The 21,799-nt window shown below is 44.0% G+C and overlaps 5 protein-coding genes across 6 annotated transcripts; 2 read left to right on the plus strand and 3 right to left on the minus strand.

Annotated features, from left to right (window-relative positions):
- Positions 1-669: 669 nt before the first annotated feature.
- LOC128731199 (nucleolysin TIAR) lies at positions 670-2,617 on the minus strand. Its single transcript, XM_053824303.1, has 4 exons — positions 2,065-2,617; positions 1,393-1,949; positions 1,222-1,321; positions 670-836 (listed from the first exon to the last, which is right to left on the minus strand). The coding sequence occupies exons 1-4, from the start codon at positions 2,615-2,617 to the stop codon at positions 670-672; spliced, it is 1,377 nt and encodes a 458-aa protein (XP_053680278.1).
- Positions 2,618-6,036: 3,419 nt separating this feature from the next.
- On the plus strand, positions 6,037-8,373 carry LOC128721015 (DNA polymerase iota). The gene has a single exon (XM_053814718.1). It carries the CDS (start codon positions 6,037-6,039, stop codon positions 8,335-8,337), a length of 2,301 nt encoding a protein of 766 aa, XP_053670693.1. The 3' UTR covers positions 8,338-8,373.
- Positions 8,374-8,845: 472 nt separating this feature from the next.
- LOC128724144 (isoleucine--tRNA ligase, mitochondrial) lies at positions 8,846-12,066 on the minus strand. Its single transcript, XM_053817912.1, has 4 exons — positions 11,887-12,066; positions 9,497-11,795; positions 8,944-9,425; positions 8,846-8,869 (listed from the first exon to the last, which is right to left on the minus strand). The coding sequence occupies exons 1-3, from the start codon at positions 12,064-12,066 to the stop codon at positions 8,986-8,988; spliced, it is 2,919 nt and encodes a 972-aa protein (XP_053673887.1). The 3' UTR covers positions 8,846-8,869; positions 8,944-8,985.
- A 225-nt stretch (positions 12,067-12,291) lies between these two features.
- On the plus strand, positions 12,292-13,135 carry LOC128730243 (esterase AGAP003155). Its single transcript, XM_053823278.1, has 2 exons — positions 12,292-12,823; positions 12,888-13,135. The coding sequence occupies exons 1-2, from the start codon at positions 12,292-12,294 to the stop codon at positions 13,133-13,135; spliced, it is 780 nt and encodes a 259-aa protein (XP_053679253.1).
- LOC128730244 (elongin-B) lies at positions 12,857-15,083 on the minus strand. 2 transcript variants are annotated; one of them, XM_053823279.1, is made up of 3 exons: positions 14,960-15,083; positions 14,546-14,802; positions 12,857-14,104 (listed from the first exon to the last, which is right to left on the minus strand). In XM_053823279.1, the coding sequence occupies exons 2-3, from the start codon at positions 14,546-14,548 to the stop codon at positions 13,754-13,756; spliced, it is 354 nt and encodes a 117-aa protein (XP_053679254.1). In that variant the 5' UTR covers positions 14,549-14,802; positions 14,960-15,083; the 3' UTR covers positions 12,857-13,753. The 2 variants fall into 2 exon arrangements, with proteins under 2 accessions (XP_053679254.1, XP_053679255.1); XM_053823280.1 differs by having other exon boundaries at positions 14,923-14,977.
- Positions 15,084-21,799: the final 6,716 nt, after the last annotated feature.

Here is a 21,799-nt window from a genome sequence, read left to right on the forward strand (position 1 = left end):
TGTCAACGCAAAAGAATGCTGGTGACGATAGTTAGCCGGCTGTTGTTGCTGAGCAACCGTCGCTGCCGCTGCTGCAACCGCTGCCGCTATAGCGGTTGCTGCTGTCACATGTGTCGATGGTGGTTGCTGCGATTGGAAGGTTGTCGAACTCAACGGATGTCGTTGATGTTGGCTACCTAAAAGAATGTTGCCACTTTTACCTCCACCTATGCCATTTGAATGTGCCATCAGGACCTGAGACGATTGGACCGCCGATGCTGTTGGGTGTCGCTGCATACTTTGCCCATTGAGACTTGCGGCAGCTGCAGCAGCTGCGGCCACTATCGCAGCAACCGTGGATGTATTCGTAGTGGAGCTACTTTTCGCAAGCAACAATGATCCTACACTATTCGAAGTGCCTGCTGGTGTTGTTGACAGGCTGTCGATGACGGTAGAAGACAACAAACTCCCAGGAACGGGAGGTGCAGGCGGATTTGGCATCAAGCAAAAATTGCTGTTGGTACTATTGCTAGCAATTGCAGAGGATGGCGGAGAAACGATGTTTATGAGACTATTGTTATAAATTTTCGTATTATTGTTGCTGGTGTGAGTGTTATTATTGTTTCGGGCATTAGACTTCACGCAGGTGTTGATGATGCTGCTGCTGGTCGGATAGTTTTTCAATAGTTCTCATTGCGTTTGGAATTGAGGCATCGTTGCATACATCACTGGCTGTTGGGATGATGCAGCAGCCGCTGCGGCCGCCGCTGCCGCAGCTGCACCATTGGTTGCTACTGTCGGTACTGTTTGCATACCCCAGCCCGTTGCTGCCATATTTGGTTGCATCATTCGATAGCCTGAAATGAGCGGAGAAAAAAATCTTATATTATTGCATTTGATCACATCAGATCACAAAATATCGTATTATTTTTTAAAACGTTGATGTTTCTTTTAGATAAAAAAAGGAATTGTAGTTCGACGATTATTTTGTATCTCCACTTTATAGTTACGCATGTTGGTATAGACTTCAAAAATGTATACTATATCTGCTAATATCATAAAAACATAGATAAAATTATAAACACTTACAAATTACAAAAGCAGCAACAGAAACAGGATATGGATGTTTTATAAATGTGAGCATACGATTTGAAATAAAAATTCACAACTTTTCCGGATTTGGTCAACAAAATTTTTAGGGGACAAACACCCAATAAACGTACCAACTGGAAGCTTACATACCTGCAGTGCTAGATTGTTGCGGAGCCGCAGGAGCATATGCCGTAGGATAGGTGTAATATCCTTGCTGCATGTATTGAGTCTGTATCTGAGGATATCCTCCCTACAAAAAACAACAACAGAAAATCATCAAAACTATCAATGGATTCAGATGCTCGACAAATTAACACCTACCGGAAACCAATATGCCATCTGCCCGTAAGCTGCTGCCGAGTAAGGATACTGGGCTCCGGCTGCAGCCGCTGCGGCTGTGGCTTGCGTGAGCTGTGGATTGGCACTGTGCTGCTGTGCAACGGCAGCAGCGGCCGCCGCAGCAGCCGCTGCATTCGGTTGCATTGGCTGCATCGGGCTGACGATGCCATTCATATTCATGCCGATCATACCGGACGCAGCCGCGGCAGCGATGGCGGACGCATTGATGCCGTTGCTGTTCACGTCTCCACCGTTCTCCTTGCCCCAGTGACACTTGACCGCATGTCCCTGCACGGCACTGCTGTTTGTGCCTTCGATGGCACGTGCCGCTGACTCTTTACTCGCGAACCGGATAAACGCGAAGCCCTTATCCTTGAACACTCGCGTATCGTGTATGTGTCCAAACTGCACGAAATGCTTCTGAATCAGTTCATCCGTAATTGTATTCGGCGGGAATCCTCCGCAGTAAACCGTCGTGTTAGTGGGGCTGGCATTGTTATAGATCTCCTCAAAACCAGGGGTTTTCCCATTTTTTATTCCTAAAAGAGCGACGAGTAGAAATGTAACGCGTACGTTTAAATGACTCAACAATATTAGAAGCTACATTTGACCATGCAATATTGTTACAAACCAGGAAACCCTATCCTATCCTACCTTTCGAATTTTCTCTTGGTGCCGGTGGCTTCCGAGTCGACCAGTTTGTGCGTATTGAGCGGGAACCTAGCCATTGACCATTCATCATAGCAATGGCATTTTCTGCTTCAGCTTTCTTCACGAATGACACAAACGCGTATCCCCTGGACTTGAGCGTCTGTGGATCGCGCACGATGCGACAGTTAGAAATTTCGCCGAACGGCGCGAATGCCTCCCGTAGCGTCTCCGTGTCGATTTCGGGACTAAGATCGCCCACGAAAATGTGATGATGCTGACTGGTGTCCGTTTTGGGCTGGTTGCCCGGGCTCGTCGCCCAATTGACCTTGATTTCCTTCTTCAGGAACAATCGCTTGTTCATAGCAGCCAGAGCCGTCTGGGCAGACTGATGGCTGGCGTACTCGATGAACGCGTACGGATCGTTAGTAGACTCGCGGATGATTTTGCAGCTCTTCACTGTGCCCATTTGACTAAACAGTGTGCACAGCAACTCCTCCGTGACCGAAGGGTCCAAACTACCCACGTACAGCGTTTTCGGGTTCGATTCTTCTGTCATTTTGCTAGACTTTTTGCGCTACACAGCCAACTTAGATTGAGCGGACAAAAATCAAGCTTAGAAGCGACTTGTAGGATACTTTTCCCTGCCGATATCAAATACACTTGTCGCTACTTGCAGACGGGTTTGTCGATGGAAGAACTTTAAAGACGCGCAGTTGGAGCTTGACGGTGCTCACTGGTGCATACACTTAAAAAAATGTTAAACTGGCTGTCTAATTTTCAAACAAAAAAAAAGAAGCTTTTCTTATCTTTGTGGTGCACCCGGCCAATCAACCACAAACACTACGCTCGCAAAACCCACACAGGTCGTTCGCATTCCACGCACCAGTGCACGCACACTCCGCTGCACCGCACCGTACAAGGAGCAAGCCCGGGTAGTTTGGCTACGGTTTTGGTTAGCTGGGTGACTGCTCTGCTAACACACCGCGTTGTCTGCCTTTCAATTTTTTCTCCACGACCCGAGCGCCGTGTGGAGTTTACTTCTCCCTTGGCTTCAAACAGAAGCAACACTTTCAGCGAACCGGGAAATCTATGTTTCTCTTTCACTCACTCCAACCTCTGAGTTTCCGCGCTATGATGAAGTGCTTGATCCGGTCAGCGTTCGCGAAGCCTTTTTCTTTCCCTCTAACAGCACTCACACACACGCACACACTTTTCAATATTTTTTTTCTAATACAAGCTCGATACTACCGGTCACAGACGACGGTTGGCTCTGGGCGCCGTGTTTTTTTTTGGAGTATCGCTCGTTTCTTACTTTTAGTTAACACTGCCGATAAAAAAAAACATTCATGTACATGAATCTTTGGATTAGTTTGTTGTTCCCGTTCCGTAGACTCCCTGAGAAAAAAACAACGCGCCAGCTCCGGTACAGGATCCAACAGCGACGATTTACACTTTCGAAACAGGATAGCTGCTACGTTCTCGTTTCATGCGTTTTCACTTTCGTTTAGCACCAACACTACTATAAACGCTGAAAATATGTAAAAACAAACCCGCTATAAACGCCATTCAAACGGTATCATAGTCACTCTATCCGTCAAATCCTCGCTCATATACAGTCCATTCTATCATCTGTTTCCTTCTCTCTTGCACCCATTCGCGCGCGCGCTCATACGCACCCATACACACGCGCGCGCTTTCGCTATTCCCTGCCGCCGCTAGACCCCGCAGACAACACATTCGCTCTTTCATACACACATACACATGAGAAAACTTTTACCTTTCCTTGTTTAATCTGCATCACTCTTTTATTCTTCCGTACGCTTTCGCTCAAGCTCAAACATAACCACCAGCAATCAACAATCCCCACAACTACCACCACCACCGATACCGAACAGCTACACACACTTTACAGATTACAGAAAGCCCTTTATGCTCCTATTTCCTTGCAAATCAAATTTATATCACTTGCTCCAAATCCAATCGTCATACGGTAGCTACAGTACGTGTCCTATGCTCAGAGATGAGGGATTAAAAAAAATCCTCATCGTTCCGCGGCAGAAATTCTATTGCGAACTCAAACGCTATGTCTGGACTTGCTCGTTCTCCTTTGGCTACGATCCGGTCCCCGCCACCAACCAGCCCTTGCTCTCGTTACTACCACTAGCCCACTACACAGTCGTTCAACTACTTTTCTTTCTTTCTTTTTCCGCATCAATGATGGAAAAGTCCAAACACGTACCACAAACCAATATCAGGAGATCCAACGCTTGTCGCGGAAAACGCTTCGTACACTTTACTAGTGTACTTTGTCGACGGTTAATGGCTACGATTCCCGTGACCAAATACACAGGCTTTTTCGCAACACGGAAAAATGAACGATTCGCTTTAACCGAACTGCCGTTCTCGTTTTCCCTTGGTCTTCTTTCTTTCTACTCTACCTTTTCTTTCGCTGCTGCTCAAGATTAAAAATTTCAACGTTGAGTATGCTAATGTTGGTACCACTGTAAAATCACCACCCCGGTGCAAAATAAAACGAATTTCCTAGCTCCCTTGTAGTATTAATTCTATATATGTTTTTCACTGGGGTACTCGAGTACTCTCTCACTAGGGATGTGCGTACATACATAGTTTATGAGTTTTAAAAATATTTGATACTCTGTGTGAAAATTGTTCAACTTGGACAAACAAAACATGAAGGAAAACCGCGAATTATATCGCCTCTCACCAGCAAGCGCCAAAAAACATTAAAGAAAAACACTATCGAATATAATACAGAATTGAAGCGGTAGTGTGAATAACCCTTTCTCACGGTAGCCATTTTGAAACTTAGTTTGACGTTTCTATTTCCATTTGTTTGCACATATTACCCACTAATATCTCGACCGCTTGCAAGAAGAATACGTGCTAAACATTTCATTCTATAAAAAAATGGATAATAGTAACCAAAACTTTTTGTAAGATTCTCGTCTACCAAAACAACGAACACAATACCACGTCAATAACAAATGGAAGGCGATTGCCAGATGTCGTTCGTGTGATGAAACGTCAAATCATTCTGAACGAACTTACCTCCTCTCTACTCACTTTGGTGTTAGTTAGTCACCAAACGGTAAACTTTATTTTGGCATTTATTAATCAACAAAAAGTTAATTTTTACGAAATTATTCATCTACTCAGTAACTGTTCGTCGGTTGTTGATCGTTGAATCTATTCAATCCTATACAGTAGAACGAATATGTTGTAGCGGGATCAAGTGTGTCGCAGATTGTTGAGTGCCCGTTTTACTACGAAGTCGTGAATTGTTGTGTTAAGTTAGCTTATATGCCATATCATACCATAGGGAAAGCTAAAATTGTGACAAACGTACGCTTTTCCCCTCGGGGAACTATTTCCCCATCGTGAGAAGAAAGTTCCCTCGTTCCCGGATCGTACTCGACAGTGAACAACTTTCCCAAAAACAAGGAACGCACACTATTACTGCTACGAAAACAGTGCAAGAAGTAAGAAGCAAATACCAAGAGTGCAGTTGTCACAGCCGGGAAGGAGTGAGCGAAGTAAAATGTGTTTGGTAACGTTGTTGATAGCGTGCAAGTGAGACGGCTGTAGATTCTAACGGTGTCACGCTGCGTTTGCCAAACGGTAAACAAACGCTTTGTGCATTGGAAAGCAACCAGCATAAGAATACCCAGCTATTCTTACATCTCGGCATCGCTCGAGCCGTAGTTTTGGCGTGGGTACGAATCTTTCGATGCTAGGAGTGCAGTAATAGCGGTTCCATTCACTGCCCAGCTGCATATGGCTGCTGTCTATGATTCCGAATATCATTGGCCGATGAAACGGCCATCATCGCATCCATCAACGTCTGGTTCAAACTCGGAACACGGACGAACGTAAATTAAACTGGTGCAAAGATTCATATCCTTAGATATCATTGGGCCGGCACAGAACCAAACCTGCACGGCGGTAAACACTACCATGGATGGGCCAAAGGATTCCGACGACGAAGATCGGGTACACCCGCGCGTAGTTATCCACATCGATATGGACTATTTTTACGCTCAAGTAGAAGAAGTGTTAAATCCCTCCCTGAAGGATAAGCCGTTCGCGGTGAAGCAACGGTTTTGCGTTGTAACCTCGAACTACATCGCGCGTCAGTATGGCATAAAAAAGCTCCAGCCAGTTAAGGATGCTCTCGTCCTGTGCCCTGAGCTAGTGCTGGTCAATGGAGAGGACTTAACGAAGTACAAGGAAATGTCGGTGCGTATAAACGAAATCATGCACCGATTTACGCCGCACGTCGAGAAATTGGGTCTCGACGAAAACTACCTCGACGTCACTGAACTCGTGAGCGAAAGGCTTGAGCAGCTAGAAACTAATTCTGGTGGCCGTGATCTCAAGGAGCTGAACTATGTTGAGGGTCTAATCCATCCTCCACCCGAAAGAGATGCATCGCAGATGGCCTCGCCCCCGGAAACCGATCGCGACGTTTTCCTTCGATGTTGCTGTTGTGGCTGTGAACGAAGACTGATACTGGCAACACATTTAGCAAAAGAGATACGAGATTGCATATTTAACGAGCTGGGGCTACGTTGTTGTGCCGGAATCGCCCACAACAAGTTGTTGGCAAAGCTAGTCGGAGCGGTCAACAAGCAAAATAAACAAACAGTTCTGCTACCGACGATGGGAAGCACCTTCGTAGCATCGCTTGGTTCGGTGCGCAGCCTGACTGGGATTGGAGAAAAAACCGCCCAAACGCTGGCCGACTGTTGTGGTATTAGCACCGTGACGGACCTGCAGAACGTCGAGCTGGACCGGTTAGCGAAACATCTCGGGCATGAGCAGGCAGTACGGTTGAAGCAGCTCGCGCTGGGCAAGGACAATACCCCCGTAAAGCAGACAGGCAAACCCAAATCTGTCGGTCTCGAGGATTCCTGCCCGTCGATATCGGTGCGCGCGGACGCGGAAGAAAAATTTCGCCATTTGCTCGTGCGGCTTGTGAAAAATATTGCCGAGGACGGTCGAGTTCCTATCGCAATAAAGGTGACAGTGCGGAAATTCGACATGGCCAAGCGAACAACGCATCGAGAATCGAAGCAGGATAAATTGTTGCCTTCCATGTTCCGGCACGCCAACGGACGGCTGGGTTTAGCAGACGGGTCGCAGGAGAAAATTCTCGCCATCGTCATGAAAGTGTTCGAGCGAATGGTCGATCTTCGTCAGCCGTTCAACATCACGCTGCTTGGCTTGTCGTTTTTCAAATTTCAAGAGCGACGAATCGGCAGCAAATCCATCGCTAATTTCCTGATTAAAAAGTCGGACATCGAGGTGCAGTCGATCACTAATCTGAGCAACGAATCGATCACCCTTAGCGACATCAGCTTCTGCTCGAACAAATCCACACTGTCGGCTATGGAGTGCGAACCGTGCTGTTCCTCGGATGCTGGCTCGCTAGCTTCCCTCTCAGGTTCCGAGTCGGATGTGGAACCGTCGCCTAAAAAGTCCCGCCGGTTGGTTTTCTTGTCGCGTCGTCACGAATCTGCGCCGGAACGGCGAGTCGAAAACATGGAACCAGAAGAAACAACACTCAGCAAGTTGCGTGTGGCCGATCTGCGATTGAATTCCAAAGAATACGATCACGAGCATCCTTTCACCGCAGGGACCGCAGTAGGCTCACCTATGGATGTTTCCACTCAAAGCGGTCCACCTAAGATGTCTTTCTTTAAAGAGCGTCTGGCAACACCCATCGATACCGTCCGGGACTATGCAGATCGCAAAGCAACATCCAGCAACGCAAGTCTAGCCAATGCGAACATCACCACCGGATGCACTAGAATGGAGGTGAATGTTTCACCGCCGACAAATAGTGCATCTACCAACAGCACTTTTTGCATTGCCAAGGATCAATCGGTAAACCATATTCATAGCAAAAGTACAAGCAACCTCCCTCCAAACGTCGATCCGGAAGTATTCCATGCACTGCCGGATGATGTCCAGCAAGAGCTACTTAGCAATTGGGCAAGCGCAGCCAGTGCTTCGATGGACACCCACAGCACGAGCACCGGAGCCGGAACGAGTAGTACCGTGATTAGTAGTGTGAGCGTTAGATCTGGCAGTGTTAGCCCAAACACTGCCCACAATCTCTCGAATACCACTGTAAGCAGTAGTAGCAGTAATAGTAGTAATAGTAACGCCGTAGTAGCCCCTTCAAACGCTGCCACAACGAGTAAGGGTAGCGCTAAAAACACTTTACATCGCTACTTCGTTAAAAACACGTAGCATTGTTATCTCGTTGTATCGATCAAACCTCATAGTACAGCATTTTTTGTGGATTCGTGATTGAACAAAAGAGATCCCGGATGGTGCGGTACCGACGGTCCGATTTCAGTAATGCGCTCTCTATGTTATCTATCAAACACCGTTCTACTTATAAATGAATAGGTTCAGGGTTCGCAGCGTACTACTTGCTGACATCGTCGTTTGTTTTACACTCATTTCTGCGTGTGGTGTTTTTTTTTGTGTTTCGTTTAAACCTGCATTCAAATTGTAGTTTAATTTTGTTGAGTTTTGTTTACGATCTTTCACATCCATTAGGTCCAGCATAACAAATTCCCTAAGAGAAAAGTGATCGCATAGAATATATTCTCTGGACAGTTCCTGTATAGCTCAATTTTTTGTTTTTTCATTTTGCAAAATTCATTTGCTGTTGTTGTACATACTTACTGTTTCAAGCGTTTCAACTTTTATTGGCTAATACTACCTATCATTTGCTATTTTTATCATTTCGGTTTTTTACGAGAATCATTCCCGACTGTGAAAGAAACAAGAAAAACATATTTAATAATAAAACATAGGCTAAGCAACGATCTATATTCCAAACCTCACCCGTTAGCCCGTTATTATTCACATCCGAACACTCGATCGAATTCATTGCCCTGGTTGCTTGTTAAGAATTGCATTGCAACGTGCACATGTGGGGCCAGCACAATCACCGTCAAGATTTACGAGCAAGAATCTTCGGCATCGCTGACAAAGCGGTTGATCAGATTTGGTGACCGTTATAGCGAAGCGGTTATTACTCGACGAACCTTCGCGGAGAACCACGGAACCGACCTGCAACATTTCGCAGAGTTCCGTTTCACACTCGCGCTGGTCCAGTTTCGGATGCAGCAAAGTCAACAGTGCGAGATCACTTCCGGTACATTCTACTGCAAGCTCCAAAAGCCAGGTGTTGACGTTTAGTTGCGCTTGCTGATAAACGGCGTGCCGAAGATCGAGTGCACACTCAATGGCAGTCACTGTTTGCGCCGCAGGAACTTGCGTTGTGTTTGAAATGTGGTGAGCGGATTTGTAAAATTGATCACGATCTGCAACAATCAATAAATTAAGGGTTTCAAAGTACTGGCTAAACTTGTAACATTAAAACAGATCTATTTACCATAGTACGTCCAGCTTTCTTCCACCAAGAATGGAATAATTGGCCATAGAACTTTCGAAACAACACGGTACGTCCGGTCGAGAATTGCTCTTAAATTGTTATGCTCTTCCTTGGAGCCACAGTACAGTCTATCCTTGATCACGTGCAGATACAGCCCAGATAGTGTCGATATACAGAAGTTAAGAATCACAGCCGTTGCTCTGTTGTGCTGGTACGATTCGTACAGCTCAAACACTTGCCGATGGAACTCTTCCAATTGTCCCAAATAATACCGATCTACGTGGCACAACAAACTCTTCTCTATCGTGTTTGTCTTGACGCTGTCGGCTCCATCCGGTGCTACGATGCCCAGCAGAAATTTTAAAATTCCGCGCAACTTTTGAACGCTCTCTGCCGACGATCCAAGCAGCTTATGGCTGACGGGGATGGACGTATTTTGTATGGCATGGCAACAAACCCACCAACGCAGCGCATCGCAACCGTACCGTTGGACGATTTGCTTGGGACATATCACGTTACCAAGGGATTTGGACATTTTCATGCCGTTTTCATCTACGGCAAATCCGTGTACGAAAATGGCATTGTAGGGTGCCTTACCGCGAGCCGCTACACTGGTCAGCAACGACGATTGGAACCACCCGGTAAACTGATCGACACCCTCCAAGTACAGGTCGGCCACCCGATCTTTTCCCAGTACCGTCAACCATGACACCCCGGAATCGAACCAGATATCGAGTATGTCTTGTCCTTTCTCTAGCTTGTCGTAGCTGGTACCAAGCTGGTTTAACATTTCAGCGGAGACTAGTTCTTCCAAAGGAGCTGTCCACCAGAAATCCATGGTCGATTCTTTCAGCAGACGTTCTTCGATCGCATCCAGCAAAAGTTTGTGTACGATCGGTTGCTTGGTCACGGTATCATACAGCACCGGTATCGGTACGCCCCATGCACGCTGACGAGAAATGCACCAGTAGGGACGTTTTCGAAGCTGCCCTTCCAACACTTTCTTGCTCACCTCGGATGAAGTTCGTGGATAAATTTCCACTGTTTTAACTGCATCCAAAGCTTCCTGTTTAAGCGTGTTTGTGTTGATGAACCACTGATTGCTGGCACGCAACATGACCGGTTGCTTTGTACGCCAATCGATTGGGTACGAATGTTCTATCGTACTCAGCTTCAAGGTTGCGTTCGCCAACTTCTTCGTTACCATCTCGTTTCCCTCAGTTAGTGCATACTTTCTGACCAAGAATTGGGGAGCATCTTCGTTGTAAAGCCCGTGTTCGTCGATGAGACTCTTCACGGGTATCTGTTGTTCCAAGCAAACCAAAAAGTCTTCTGGCCCATGGGCCGGAGCGGTGTGTACAAGTCCCGTACCTTTTTCTGCTTTAACGTGTGCGGCAGGCAAAAAAGGCAATAGTTCCGCCGGTTGCAAAGGGTGATGATATCTTAACGAGTGCAGCTCAGTCCCTGGAATCGTCTGCAGTACGGATAATGTCGTTTCTAGCTGTTGTGCTAGGTAATCTGTGAGATCCTTTCCTATGAGTAAAACGTCACCTGATGACGACCGCACTAAGCTGTATTCCAAAGCAGGATTGTAACAAATTGCCTGATTTGCAGGTAAGGTCCAGGGAGTTGTAGTCCATACCACGGCATATACATCAGATCCATTTAGCCGCAGTTGCTCGATAGCAGCGCAACGGGAGCCACTGTTTTCAAGCGTAAGTTTTAAATATAGGGATGGGCTTTTATGGGCTTCATCGTATTCCAGCTCCGCTTCAGCAAGTGCTGATTGAGACGAGGGCGACCAATACACTGGTTTCAGATCGCGATAGATCAGCTTCCGCTGATATAGTTCATGAAACAAACGCAACTGACTGCGTATGTACGAGGGATCCAGTGTACGATAATACCCTTGGACTGAATCGTTCCACGCGCCAGTGATTCCCCAGGATTCGAATGCGCTTTTCTGTTTAGTGATGGTGTCAAGAGCAAATCGCCTGGCAGTTTCGCGGATGTGAAAAACCGAATTCTGGTCTTTTTCCGATGTTTTGGATTTTTTTCGATTAAACGCTTCCAGTGCTTTCAATTCTATTGGCAACCCGTGACAATCCCAACCGGGCACATAATGGACCCTAGTGCCGCTGATGATTTTGTGTTTCAATATAAGATCCTTTAAAATTTTGTTGACCGCATGGCCCATATGCAGATCCCCGTTGGCGTACGGCGGGCCGTCATGTAATGTAAATTCTCTTTCCGCCGGTAGAGCACCCCGGTTCCAGCAGTATAATTCATTGAGGCAATTCTTTAAGAAAGGAAATTAAGTACCCGTTATGTTGTTGCCATCACAGGCCCGAGTCTTTACCGCAACTTTGTTGCTATTACACTTATGGTACCTTACGCAGTTGTCCCTCGACTTCGGCTCGTTTTTCCGCACTTAACCGAGCGGCGAATTTGGTTTTCGGTAGGTAAATAGTGCTGGTATACTTGATTTCATTTTTCGGTGCACTTTTTGTCGTCAACCGTCGTACCGTCGCACGAATTCCGACACTCCACCCGGATCTCTGCCGTAACATGTTGCGCACCAAGATGCACTCAGCGTGCACTACGTGTGATGATATTGGAGCATCTTCCTCGTGGGCCGCAGCCTTGGAAGCGGGGTGGTTTGTTTTGATATTCTAATGTCATCAATGGCCCCGCTCGAACTGTCAAAACACGACGAGTGCGGTTAAAGACGAGCCGATACCTGAAACAAAACATACATAGGCTCTTCCAAAAATCGCAACCATTCGAACAATACCATGTCTAAGGAAACAGCAGTGGTCAGTGACGGAAAGCTAAAGGTACTAGCGTTGCATGGTTATCGCCAAAATGCTGATTCGTTTAAAGCTAAACTAGGATCGCTACGCAAGTTCTTAAGCAAGTATGTTGAGTTCGTGTTTGTGACGGCACCGCATATAGCGGCTCCGCTCGAAGCCGACGGTAAACCAGATCCAAACCAACGAAGTTGGTGGTTCAATAAAGATGATCGTACATTCAAGGGCACCAACCGTGGAGGCCCAGCGTACGGGTTCGATGAAAGTCTGAAACTGATAGAACATACATGGCAGACCGAGGGTTGCCATGGGTTGTTAGGATTTTCACAAGGCGCATGCTTTGTGGGGCTACTTTGTGATCTCAGCGCTCGAGGCATGACGACTGTTAAGCCAGAATTTGCTGTTGTTGCCGCTGGATTCCGATCGGGAAGTTTGGTACATTTGAATTATTACGAAAGCAAGATTCAAGCACCATCGTTGCATATTTTTGGCGAAACAGATGAAATAATAACGAAAGGTACAGATACAGTAATTAAATTATTTCGCTTTGTATTCATAAATTTCTTCCATTATATTTTCAGATATGAGTGAAGCTCTAACAGAAACGTTTCTTGATCCTGATATCATAATCCATCCTGGCGGGCATTTTTTCCCCGCGCAAGCCTCATTGAAGGAAAAATACATTGGTTTTTTCCGAGACCAACTGCAACTGCATCTCGAAACCAAAGAACTGCAAAATGCAACAGAAGAAAACAGCTTCAATATCGATGAACCAACGGCCATCGACGAAAGTCCAGAGCATAATGAAAGCGATTCAGATTCGGATTAATAAAACACAAACTATGCTGGGGTTAAAAGATTGACTTCAGTAAGATGCATAAAATGCCTCCTAACTTCATTGATACATTTCCATAATTTAATTACTCAAAACCATACGAATATATTTACCCAAAAGAAAAGGGAAAAGGGCGAAAAACAGACTATTCCTGTGTGATGCAGTGACATCCAGATTGGAAACACTCGTTTCCTGCAGTGTTGAAATCCAAACTTCTCTCAATGTTCGCTTCTTTTTGTAGACCAGGAGGCTTGCGCAAAACTAGGGAGCGCTGTTTTGTGATTTATCATTGTATTACACGCTTTTATCGTTTTTGTTACTCTAGCATACACACCACTAGTCTAATCTTGCTCAGTCTGCTTCACAACTTGATAGTAAACACAAAAAGAAGTTTATGTGTGAATGAGAGTAGATGTCACCGGCTGTTTTTTTTTGGCGTGCAAGTGAAATATAAATGTAATTGTGACCCGAGAACGAGAACAACAATCGTGTATTAGTTAACCGCTAGCACGATACCGAACCTACAGTAAACTATTACCAGAAGGATAGGGAAATAATAAGAGACGTAGCGCGAATAAATGGAAAATAAACGCAATTTCAAACTTGGCCTCCTTAGGCCAGTTGATCTTGGCCGTTTGCTGTGTCCTGGTTTTTCATCACGTCCGGTAGATCCGGTGGTAGAGAGTATGGCGTCAGCTCAAGCGATTCAAAATCTCCATTTTCACGTACGGCCAAGCCAAGCTGTGCTGGACATTGTGCTTTCGCCGTAACTACCATAATCCCACAGTCCTGCAATGTTTTTTCGTCCTCCATTAGCATGTTGTCTTTGTTGTAAAGCCGTTGGTCACGGGGAGGCACTTTAAGTATTCCTTCAATCATCTTTTTCAGCTCGTACACCAGTGTTGTTTCTTTGGCATCGGTAAAAATCGTCGTCTTCTTTCTTCTGATCATCATAAAAACATCCTGCGAAGGAAATGCAATCGTTACTCGCAGAAGTAATGCTTGATAATCCTCCTTCGTGCTGCTCCCGATAAGTGAACGGCGTATATGCGTGTGTGTTTGTATTGTGGGAAACCTTCCGCCGGCGCCAGTGTACAGCAATGTGCTCACATACGAAAACGGTGACGAACAAATCGACCAAAGTTCACTAATTTGCCCCTTTTATGATGCATACTGTGCACGACTTGCTGGTGGCTCCGTCTTACATGGATTACATAGCGATCTTATCACCCTTAGTCGAGGTTTCCCAAACATCCACGACAGTCCTCATCGGACGCATAGCCAACTTGCTAGCGGCGAGAAAGCACCTTACTGTTTTACTTCGCTTGTATAACCTCAAACCCGAGTAAGGTACGCAAGCATGAATAATCACAATATAGAAAAGACAATCCTTATGACACTTACCATTTTGTCAAAGCAATTTCAGTACAATTTCTGAGGAAAAGATTCTTCTATATCTTTCCTTTTCTCACATAAACACTTCCAAGTCTCTTAATGGCCACACGAACTAGATCCACTTTTGCTGTGAATCTTTGTATAGAATAACTTCACAACGCAAATGTAATACGTTTGTTTTTGCTCCTTTCCGGCGAACTTCCTCCAAACTAGTCTATTGATGGCTGGTGTTCCTGCTGATTAGCGCTCAAGAAACAGAATGGACCCTGAAACAAAACGTCACACAAGTTGCTGATGAGATGATTACCAGATCATTAACTGCATAATGTCAACAAACAACACATTCGAGATGAATAAATAAGGGATCGTACAAATGTAGTGCAAACCTGGCATTCGAATTCACATAAAATAGATTCGATTTACCTGCCGGAGATACCGTCGGTCTATCGAGTCTTCTGACTGTGTGCTTCTTTCATTTTTCTTTTCTCAATCTTCTCTATTTCTCTTTCTATCTCTCTTTCTCGCTCTTCTGCACCTCTTCTTCCACCTGCTGACAGTACTCTGACATTGATCCGAAGAAGTTGATGTGTCATCCTCGTGAAAAATATACTACAATGCTACAGAAAACTTGAGTTACTTGTAAATAAACGTCACAAATCCTATTGTGCATGTTCAATTGCATTACCAGTAACCACAGATCTGTCCTATCGTTCATGTTACTTAGTTTCTTCTTCTATGCTGAAAAGACAAAAAGTCGAACGCTAGTTGTCGGTCCGTTTTATATCTCGGTGTTAGATAGTGCCACGTTTCCTTCCTATTTTCTTCCTATAAATATATTAATCAAAGCAAGAGAACAAATTCTATAGATCTTGTATAAATTGAAATTCACGTACGTGATGGATCAACAGGAATCGTTTTGCGAAAATGATGAAATGGCAATTTCTAACCAAGTACCTACAAATCATACTGAAAGACTCCCGTTTGAGGTTAGTAAAGCTTATCAATGTACAATTGTTCGGCTAGTAAAGAATTTACGTCTATTTGGTACATAATATCTGAGGATATCGGAATTCTAACCGCACTTCTTTGCAGATGCTGTGTAAAATATTCGACCAGCTTAACGTTAATGATGTCAAACATTGTTCTTTAACGTGCCGACGTTGGAATGCAGTTATCTTTTCGGATGATTACATCGCTAGATTTAAACATAGCGTAAATCTTAATTATTGTGACTCGTTGATTCGTGGTATGGCGAAACAAAGGGAAGCTGTTGTGCAGAAATCAACTAGACTGTACCGGAACGTGGATATAAAATTTGCACAAGACCTAATCTATAACAAAAAGGAAATGTTCAACATATTATACAACGTTCTGTGCTATCCAAAGCTTGAACAATATGTTGAGTTGAAAGTTCGGATTGAAGACGATGACCTATATTATTATGGTATGATAATTGATGCTCTGCCGCACATGAAGTCGCTAAAAAATCTGGAAATTAAATCGAGTGCAGTCTTCCAATCGATTGACGGCATCCAGAATGATACGGTACATCACCTTATGTTGCATAACATCGTGCCGTATTCGATAAACATGCCAAACATTAGGTCTCTGAATATATGCTTGGCTTCAGAAAAGTCAGGCTATTTATATAAAAAAATGGCACTTGCAAATAACTTTGAATCATTGAAGAAGCTCCAATTATACCACCCGACAACATACAAGACAAAAACAATTTCATACGTCGCTTTTAAAATCCGTTTCTTTCAATGTATGACTAATCTTGATACATTGATTCTGACTGGAGAAAGTATCACAGGATATATATTTGAAGCAATCTGTGAAAACTGTACCAATCTATCGGAATTGTCTATATCATCAATGAAAATGTTCGATGTTCATAAAATACGTTATCTTACGAAACTTACAAAGTTACGCCATCTAACACTTTCCAAAATCTTAAGCCTGAATCCGGTTTCGTTTCGGAACGTCAATTTACTTCACTTGGAATATCTTGAACTAGGCCGATTTTATATGATACACGACACGTTAGAAGTATTTGAGCCTGTAAAGACACTTGCATTGAACAACGTATACAATCCTCAAGAGTTAATTGCTACCATAGCTGTGAAAATGCCGAACCTTAAGGAAATAAGGCTGAAAACGAAATATATAGAAATGGTTCCGTTTATAGATCGCATAACTCAGGCCAATCGACTCGTAATAGAACCCATTATGGATATATTCTTTCTCCGTCTTCCTTACATGCCCAATATTACAGAGCTTCATTTAATATCGATGGAAAAATGGATTGGTGGCTCTATCAAATCATATGAATCAACTTTAAAAAGAAAAATCCCTAATTTAAAGTTAATCAAATATGCATAATGATATCAAATAAACGGATTTTGTTTTATAAATTTAAGTTCGTAGCCCTTTGAATGAAATGTGTTATTTTGTTCAAGATAAAATATCAATTAAAACGTATTCTTGAAGCTAGAATATTAAATTTTTGTTTTTCGCATACCAAAAGCTGCGGTAGTTTTAATTTTTTTCCGATTTTTTCTGCATATTACTGATTCTTACATGGTTTCTTTAGCGACATGGTCTTGTTCTACATATTTACTATATTGTCTGTTTACTATATTGCTCTAGTCTACTCTACCCGATCTCCGACAGGTTCTACTTCACCAGTTTCAGCTAATGTGGATCGACAAGTTTGTAGTGAAAGAGCTTCCAGGTAGCCTGTGAGCACCGCATCCTCACAAAATTGTTTTTTCTTTCTCCTCCATATACCATGCTCGAATACCATGCCAAATATTATCCAAAGAAAGTGTCTAGAACGATTGTATCCTCGAAATGACTACCGGATCGATGCAGACCCTCAAACCTTGGCAATATAAGCCGAATTAGCTTCTCAGGAAAGCGGTCCTGCTGCAAGATCTTCCATAGAGCGTTAAATTAAGAGAAAAAATATAATACTCCAGCAGAGGTGGAGTGATGGCATTGGTGCATCAGACAAAAAGGCGGGATTGTTTTTTGCAGAAGACGTAACTCGACCGCGAGCTGTTCCGGTTTCTCCTGAAACCGCTAAGCGATTGTTGCATCTGATTAGTATGTTAAGTACTGCAAGGGCGACTGTATTTGATTTTGCCATGTTTTTATATAAATAGTATGGTTTCTTATTTATTTATAATTATCTAAACATCTGTTTAGTTTACTGGATAAAATGCATGTAGGTAAATGCATTTTATCCAGTAAACTAAACTGATGTTTAGATAGTGGTAAATAAATTAGTAATCATGTTCATCTATGTTCGGATTGACCCAAACGTTAACAACGCTTGAATAGTTGAATGTTTCATAAACTCCCTCTCTTTTACTATCCTTTCTTTTATGAGCATAATTGAGAAATAAAGCTCATCGATAATTTCATGAAATCCATGAAACAATTTGACAACATAATTATTGTAAATAATTATAGTATCAAAATTGTTTTGAAGAAACAAATGTCAACATCAATACTGTACAATTGTCAATTCATTTCAATTGAGCTAACCTGAATTTTGATAAATTTTTACCAAACCACCGCTTGGCCAATGCTTCTACTGCACCAACACTACATTTTGTAATAGAATTTCCTGGAGCATTGTAACGAGCAAAGCAACGGAACGGTGATAGTGGTTATAGATGAAATCCTGTTAAACCGGGTGTTTTGCGGTACATTAGCTTCCTTTCTCATTCGCTCTCAGTGTCTAGTTTCTAGTTATCAATACAATATTTCGTTTTTCTGGTGACTCCTATTTTGCCGAAATTTCATAGAAGACTTCACTTTCCATGGGCAGTGACGCGCTAGCTGCAAAATGTGTACCACTATTGGCCGATGATCCCATAAAAATACAAAGTGTCATGTATCGAAACACCGCAAAAGGCGCATTAATGCCTGGTTTGTGAACGATTCGGTGTAGTAACATTGGCATCGTAAGTGACTCAACGGGGTCGGGGTGGGGTGCTGTTGGAACGTGCGCAATTATGATGATATTCACCAGTTGCATCTTCTCCAATCTAGTGTTTGGAATACGCGGGCTGTTCTTAAACTGATGTGAATGTTCGAAATAATGCTAGCATTTGCAACAATTAGCATATAATATCTGTGTGTATGGCATTGGTGTTCTTTGGCCGTTCTGCGTACATTGTTGTGCATATGGTATTTGTGCTTCGCGGTCTGATTGTATCTCGCCCTCCTTTGCCCGTTCTTACCCACCCGTACCCCTTCCTAGAACCGCTCTACTAACCCGTTGGGTGGGGTCTCTTTAGTGATGTTCGACACATCGCCGCCACGGTGAACATGAACGACCAGAGATGTAGAAACAACCAGCAGCATGAAACCGATCAAATAAAAGATAGCAAAGAAAAACCGGGCGCGTCCAATGATTTCTCGCCGCCTTCTTCGACGTGGGAAGCACGCTGCTCTTACGTGCGCGTTCGGGTTCGGTAAACCCTCTCTCAGTAGGCAGAAAAGCCAACGCGTGCGGCTTCGTTTGCCTGCGTTGCGAGGTGTGCATCTGAAGGTACGTGCGCGTGTGTATACGTACGCGCGCGCGTGTGTGAGTCGACTGCATACGAAAGCACGGCAGAACGCGAACGTGTTGTGTTGGAAGGGTTTTCCCGGTGGTGGTCCTATCGGCGGCGGATGTTGTGAATGTTTATAGTTTTCCGTGTGCTTTTTGCATTCCCATTGAACCCGCGCAACGTTCCAACGCCGGAAATTATGAACCGTGACCGGAAAGAACAGAGACCTTCTGGTGGCCGTTCTATGCAGAAACCGGATTGTAGCGCATCGGTGTTGTTATATGGTACTTAACTCGTGTGCATTGTGTTTATCAAATTTTCAGGTCATTTTGTTCCAATAAGTTGTGTTTTAGTAGTGTCAATTTAACCACCGCTGTCTCATTTTCTCACCATCCTTGAGCGTCGACGAGCTACATTATGGCTAGTTTGGTGTAGGGAAAGGTAAGTGTTGCTATATCATACCATGTCCTCAGGACACCTGTTGCCATCAAGGACTCCGCCAGTCCTGACGATAGGGAAATACGTAAATCCCGCACCAACACGGACAGATCGGATTATAAATCACTTCTAGAAAGCCAGAAACCAAAGTAACAAAAATTGCCTATCTCCCGTGGTGTGGGTGCAAAAGGTGCTCGTTCTGGAAGACTCGTTTATTAGCAGGCCGAACAATTGTTGTGGCGTGTAGGTGAGATGTATTGCAATGTTTTTTTTTTGTAAAAATGTGTCTAAACTCCGTATAAGAGTTTAAAAGCTTTGCATACAGTTCAACGTGATGATTTATGGCATATGGCGGTTAAGGCTCGTTTATGAATTTTAACTCATTGGTGAGGAAACACTTGTTTATGCTTAGCGCCAACTCGCGAGCCCTACAGTAGTAGCCCGTTGAGATATTAGGCAATGAGCGAGATGAGCAAAAAAAGCTCCCAAGCATACTTTTTTCTTAACTGAAAAATTCTCGGTTTTTTTTCTTCCATTTACTGATCCTCAGTCTACCACAGATGGATGTTGTAACTCATTCGAACAAGACTCTTGAATTTGACTCATTTTACTGAAAGCACCTGCTTCATGTTGGCTTAATTACGAGTCTATTTTGGCTTGATTCTCTGTACGTAGTCTTCGTTTCGTTTCACACCACAATGTGGTATCTTTCATGAGAGTGAGAGTACGTGATAAGATACTGCCATCGAAGCTACGTGAACAGTCGCGTTTGAAATGTGTCTTGTTATCAGCACTCCTAAATGTTAACCACTGTTAACGTGATGTTAGCAGTTAACAGCAGGGCATTTCATATAATTTAAACTCCACTGTCTTCCTCAAGAAGCCTTACGATTCTGACCGGCTAATATAGTATTCCTGTGGTACGCGTGATTCCGTTGCTTATTCGCATTTCTTGTAGTGCATTTTGCATGGTGTACACCAACCCTAATGTAAGGATAAAATTGTCCAAATACTTGTTTTACTTGAATTGATTTCAAACCAATGCAAACCTCAAGTCCACCGTCATGTCAAAAAGGGCTTGCAAGTAACAGGAAATTATGTTGTAAGATAACAGCAAAAATGCCCATTCGATGAAAAAGCACCATTGTTAGATTTTAGAGTCAAATAAATTCCCTACGATGGACTTATAGCATGGGTTTCCTATGGTTGGATTGATGATCTATTTCCTTAAAGCCAGTTGCCATCGTACCAGCATTGCGAATAGAGGTTTATTAAGCTACGGGTATTTGATCGCTCCTCGCTAGACGGATGCGGATTTTACCACGGAAATGAGCTGGAAAGCTAGATAGCTCGTATTACTGTAGCTACTGCACTTTTATGGATTTACGTTAGTAAAGATTTCGTAACGCGCCTACAAACACTTTCCCAAGGGATTCTCTCTCGTATCATTTTAAATTGACGTTCGATGCGTTTAAAACCGCTGTCCTGCATTCACATAGCCGGAATCTGAACGATGCTTATTGAATTAGTCTCCCCGTATAGTCTCGTCACGTGGGGTCGGAGCACTCTCTCGTTGAGGTTATTTACCACGCACACGATTATTCGAATGTCACATAAATATGTTGCTAATGAAATAGGCAAAGTGCACGGTTCAAACATTTGGTTGGTTGCTAATCTCATAAGCATCAATGATCTGCTTTGTTTGATTTTTACTTTTAGCGCGTGTTTTGCTGCTCGTGCAGAGTGCTCACCCTAATGATCCGGACACGATAATATTGTTTTATGTTGCGAAGACCCTCCCCCAAACGTCGCTCCAACATTTTTCTGCTCGCCTCATTTCCCGCCAGGCGCCTTTGCAGGTTTATTCTTTTCTCGTCGTCCTGTGCCCTTTTGGGGGTGCTGCTGCCGGGTGGGGTATAGTGGTTGTACACCGTCCCACCACCATCATCATCATCATCATCATCATCATGGTGGCGTGGCATGGACGACGACAACGACTGGCGTCCACAATGATGTCATACCTTTCTTTGTACCAAATTACTAAACCCAGCACACCGCCGCGCGAACACGACGATTCTCGTATTCTCTTTCTCTCTGCCACCCCCAACTCGCTATCTGGAAAACTCACGCTCTCTCACGCGCGGTTTCGTCGTAGTTAACGATGCTAATTTCCTGTCACCAGCAGCACCACCTTATGGCTGCATCCCGCATTTGCGAGACACTTGACTCGTCGAAACGCAAGAGAGATACCGCCGAA

This window comes from Anopheles nili, chromosome 2, assembly GCF_943737925.1.
Source record: "Anopheles nili chromosome 2, idAnoNiliSN_F5_01, whole genome shotgun sequence".
In the NCBI taxonomy this organism is placed as follows: domain Eukaryota; kingdom Metazoa; phylum Arthropoda; class Insecta; order Diptera; family Culicidae; genus Anopheles; species Anopheles nili.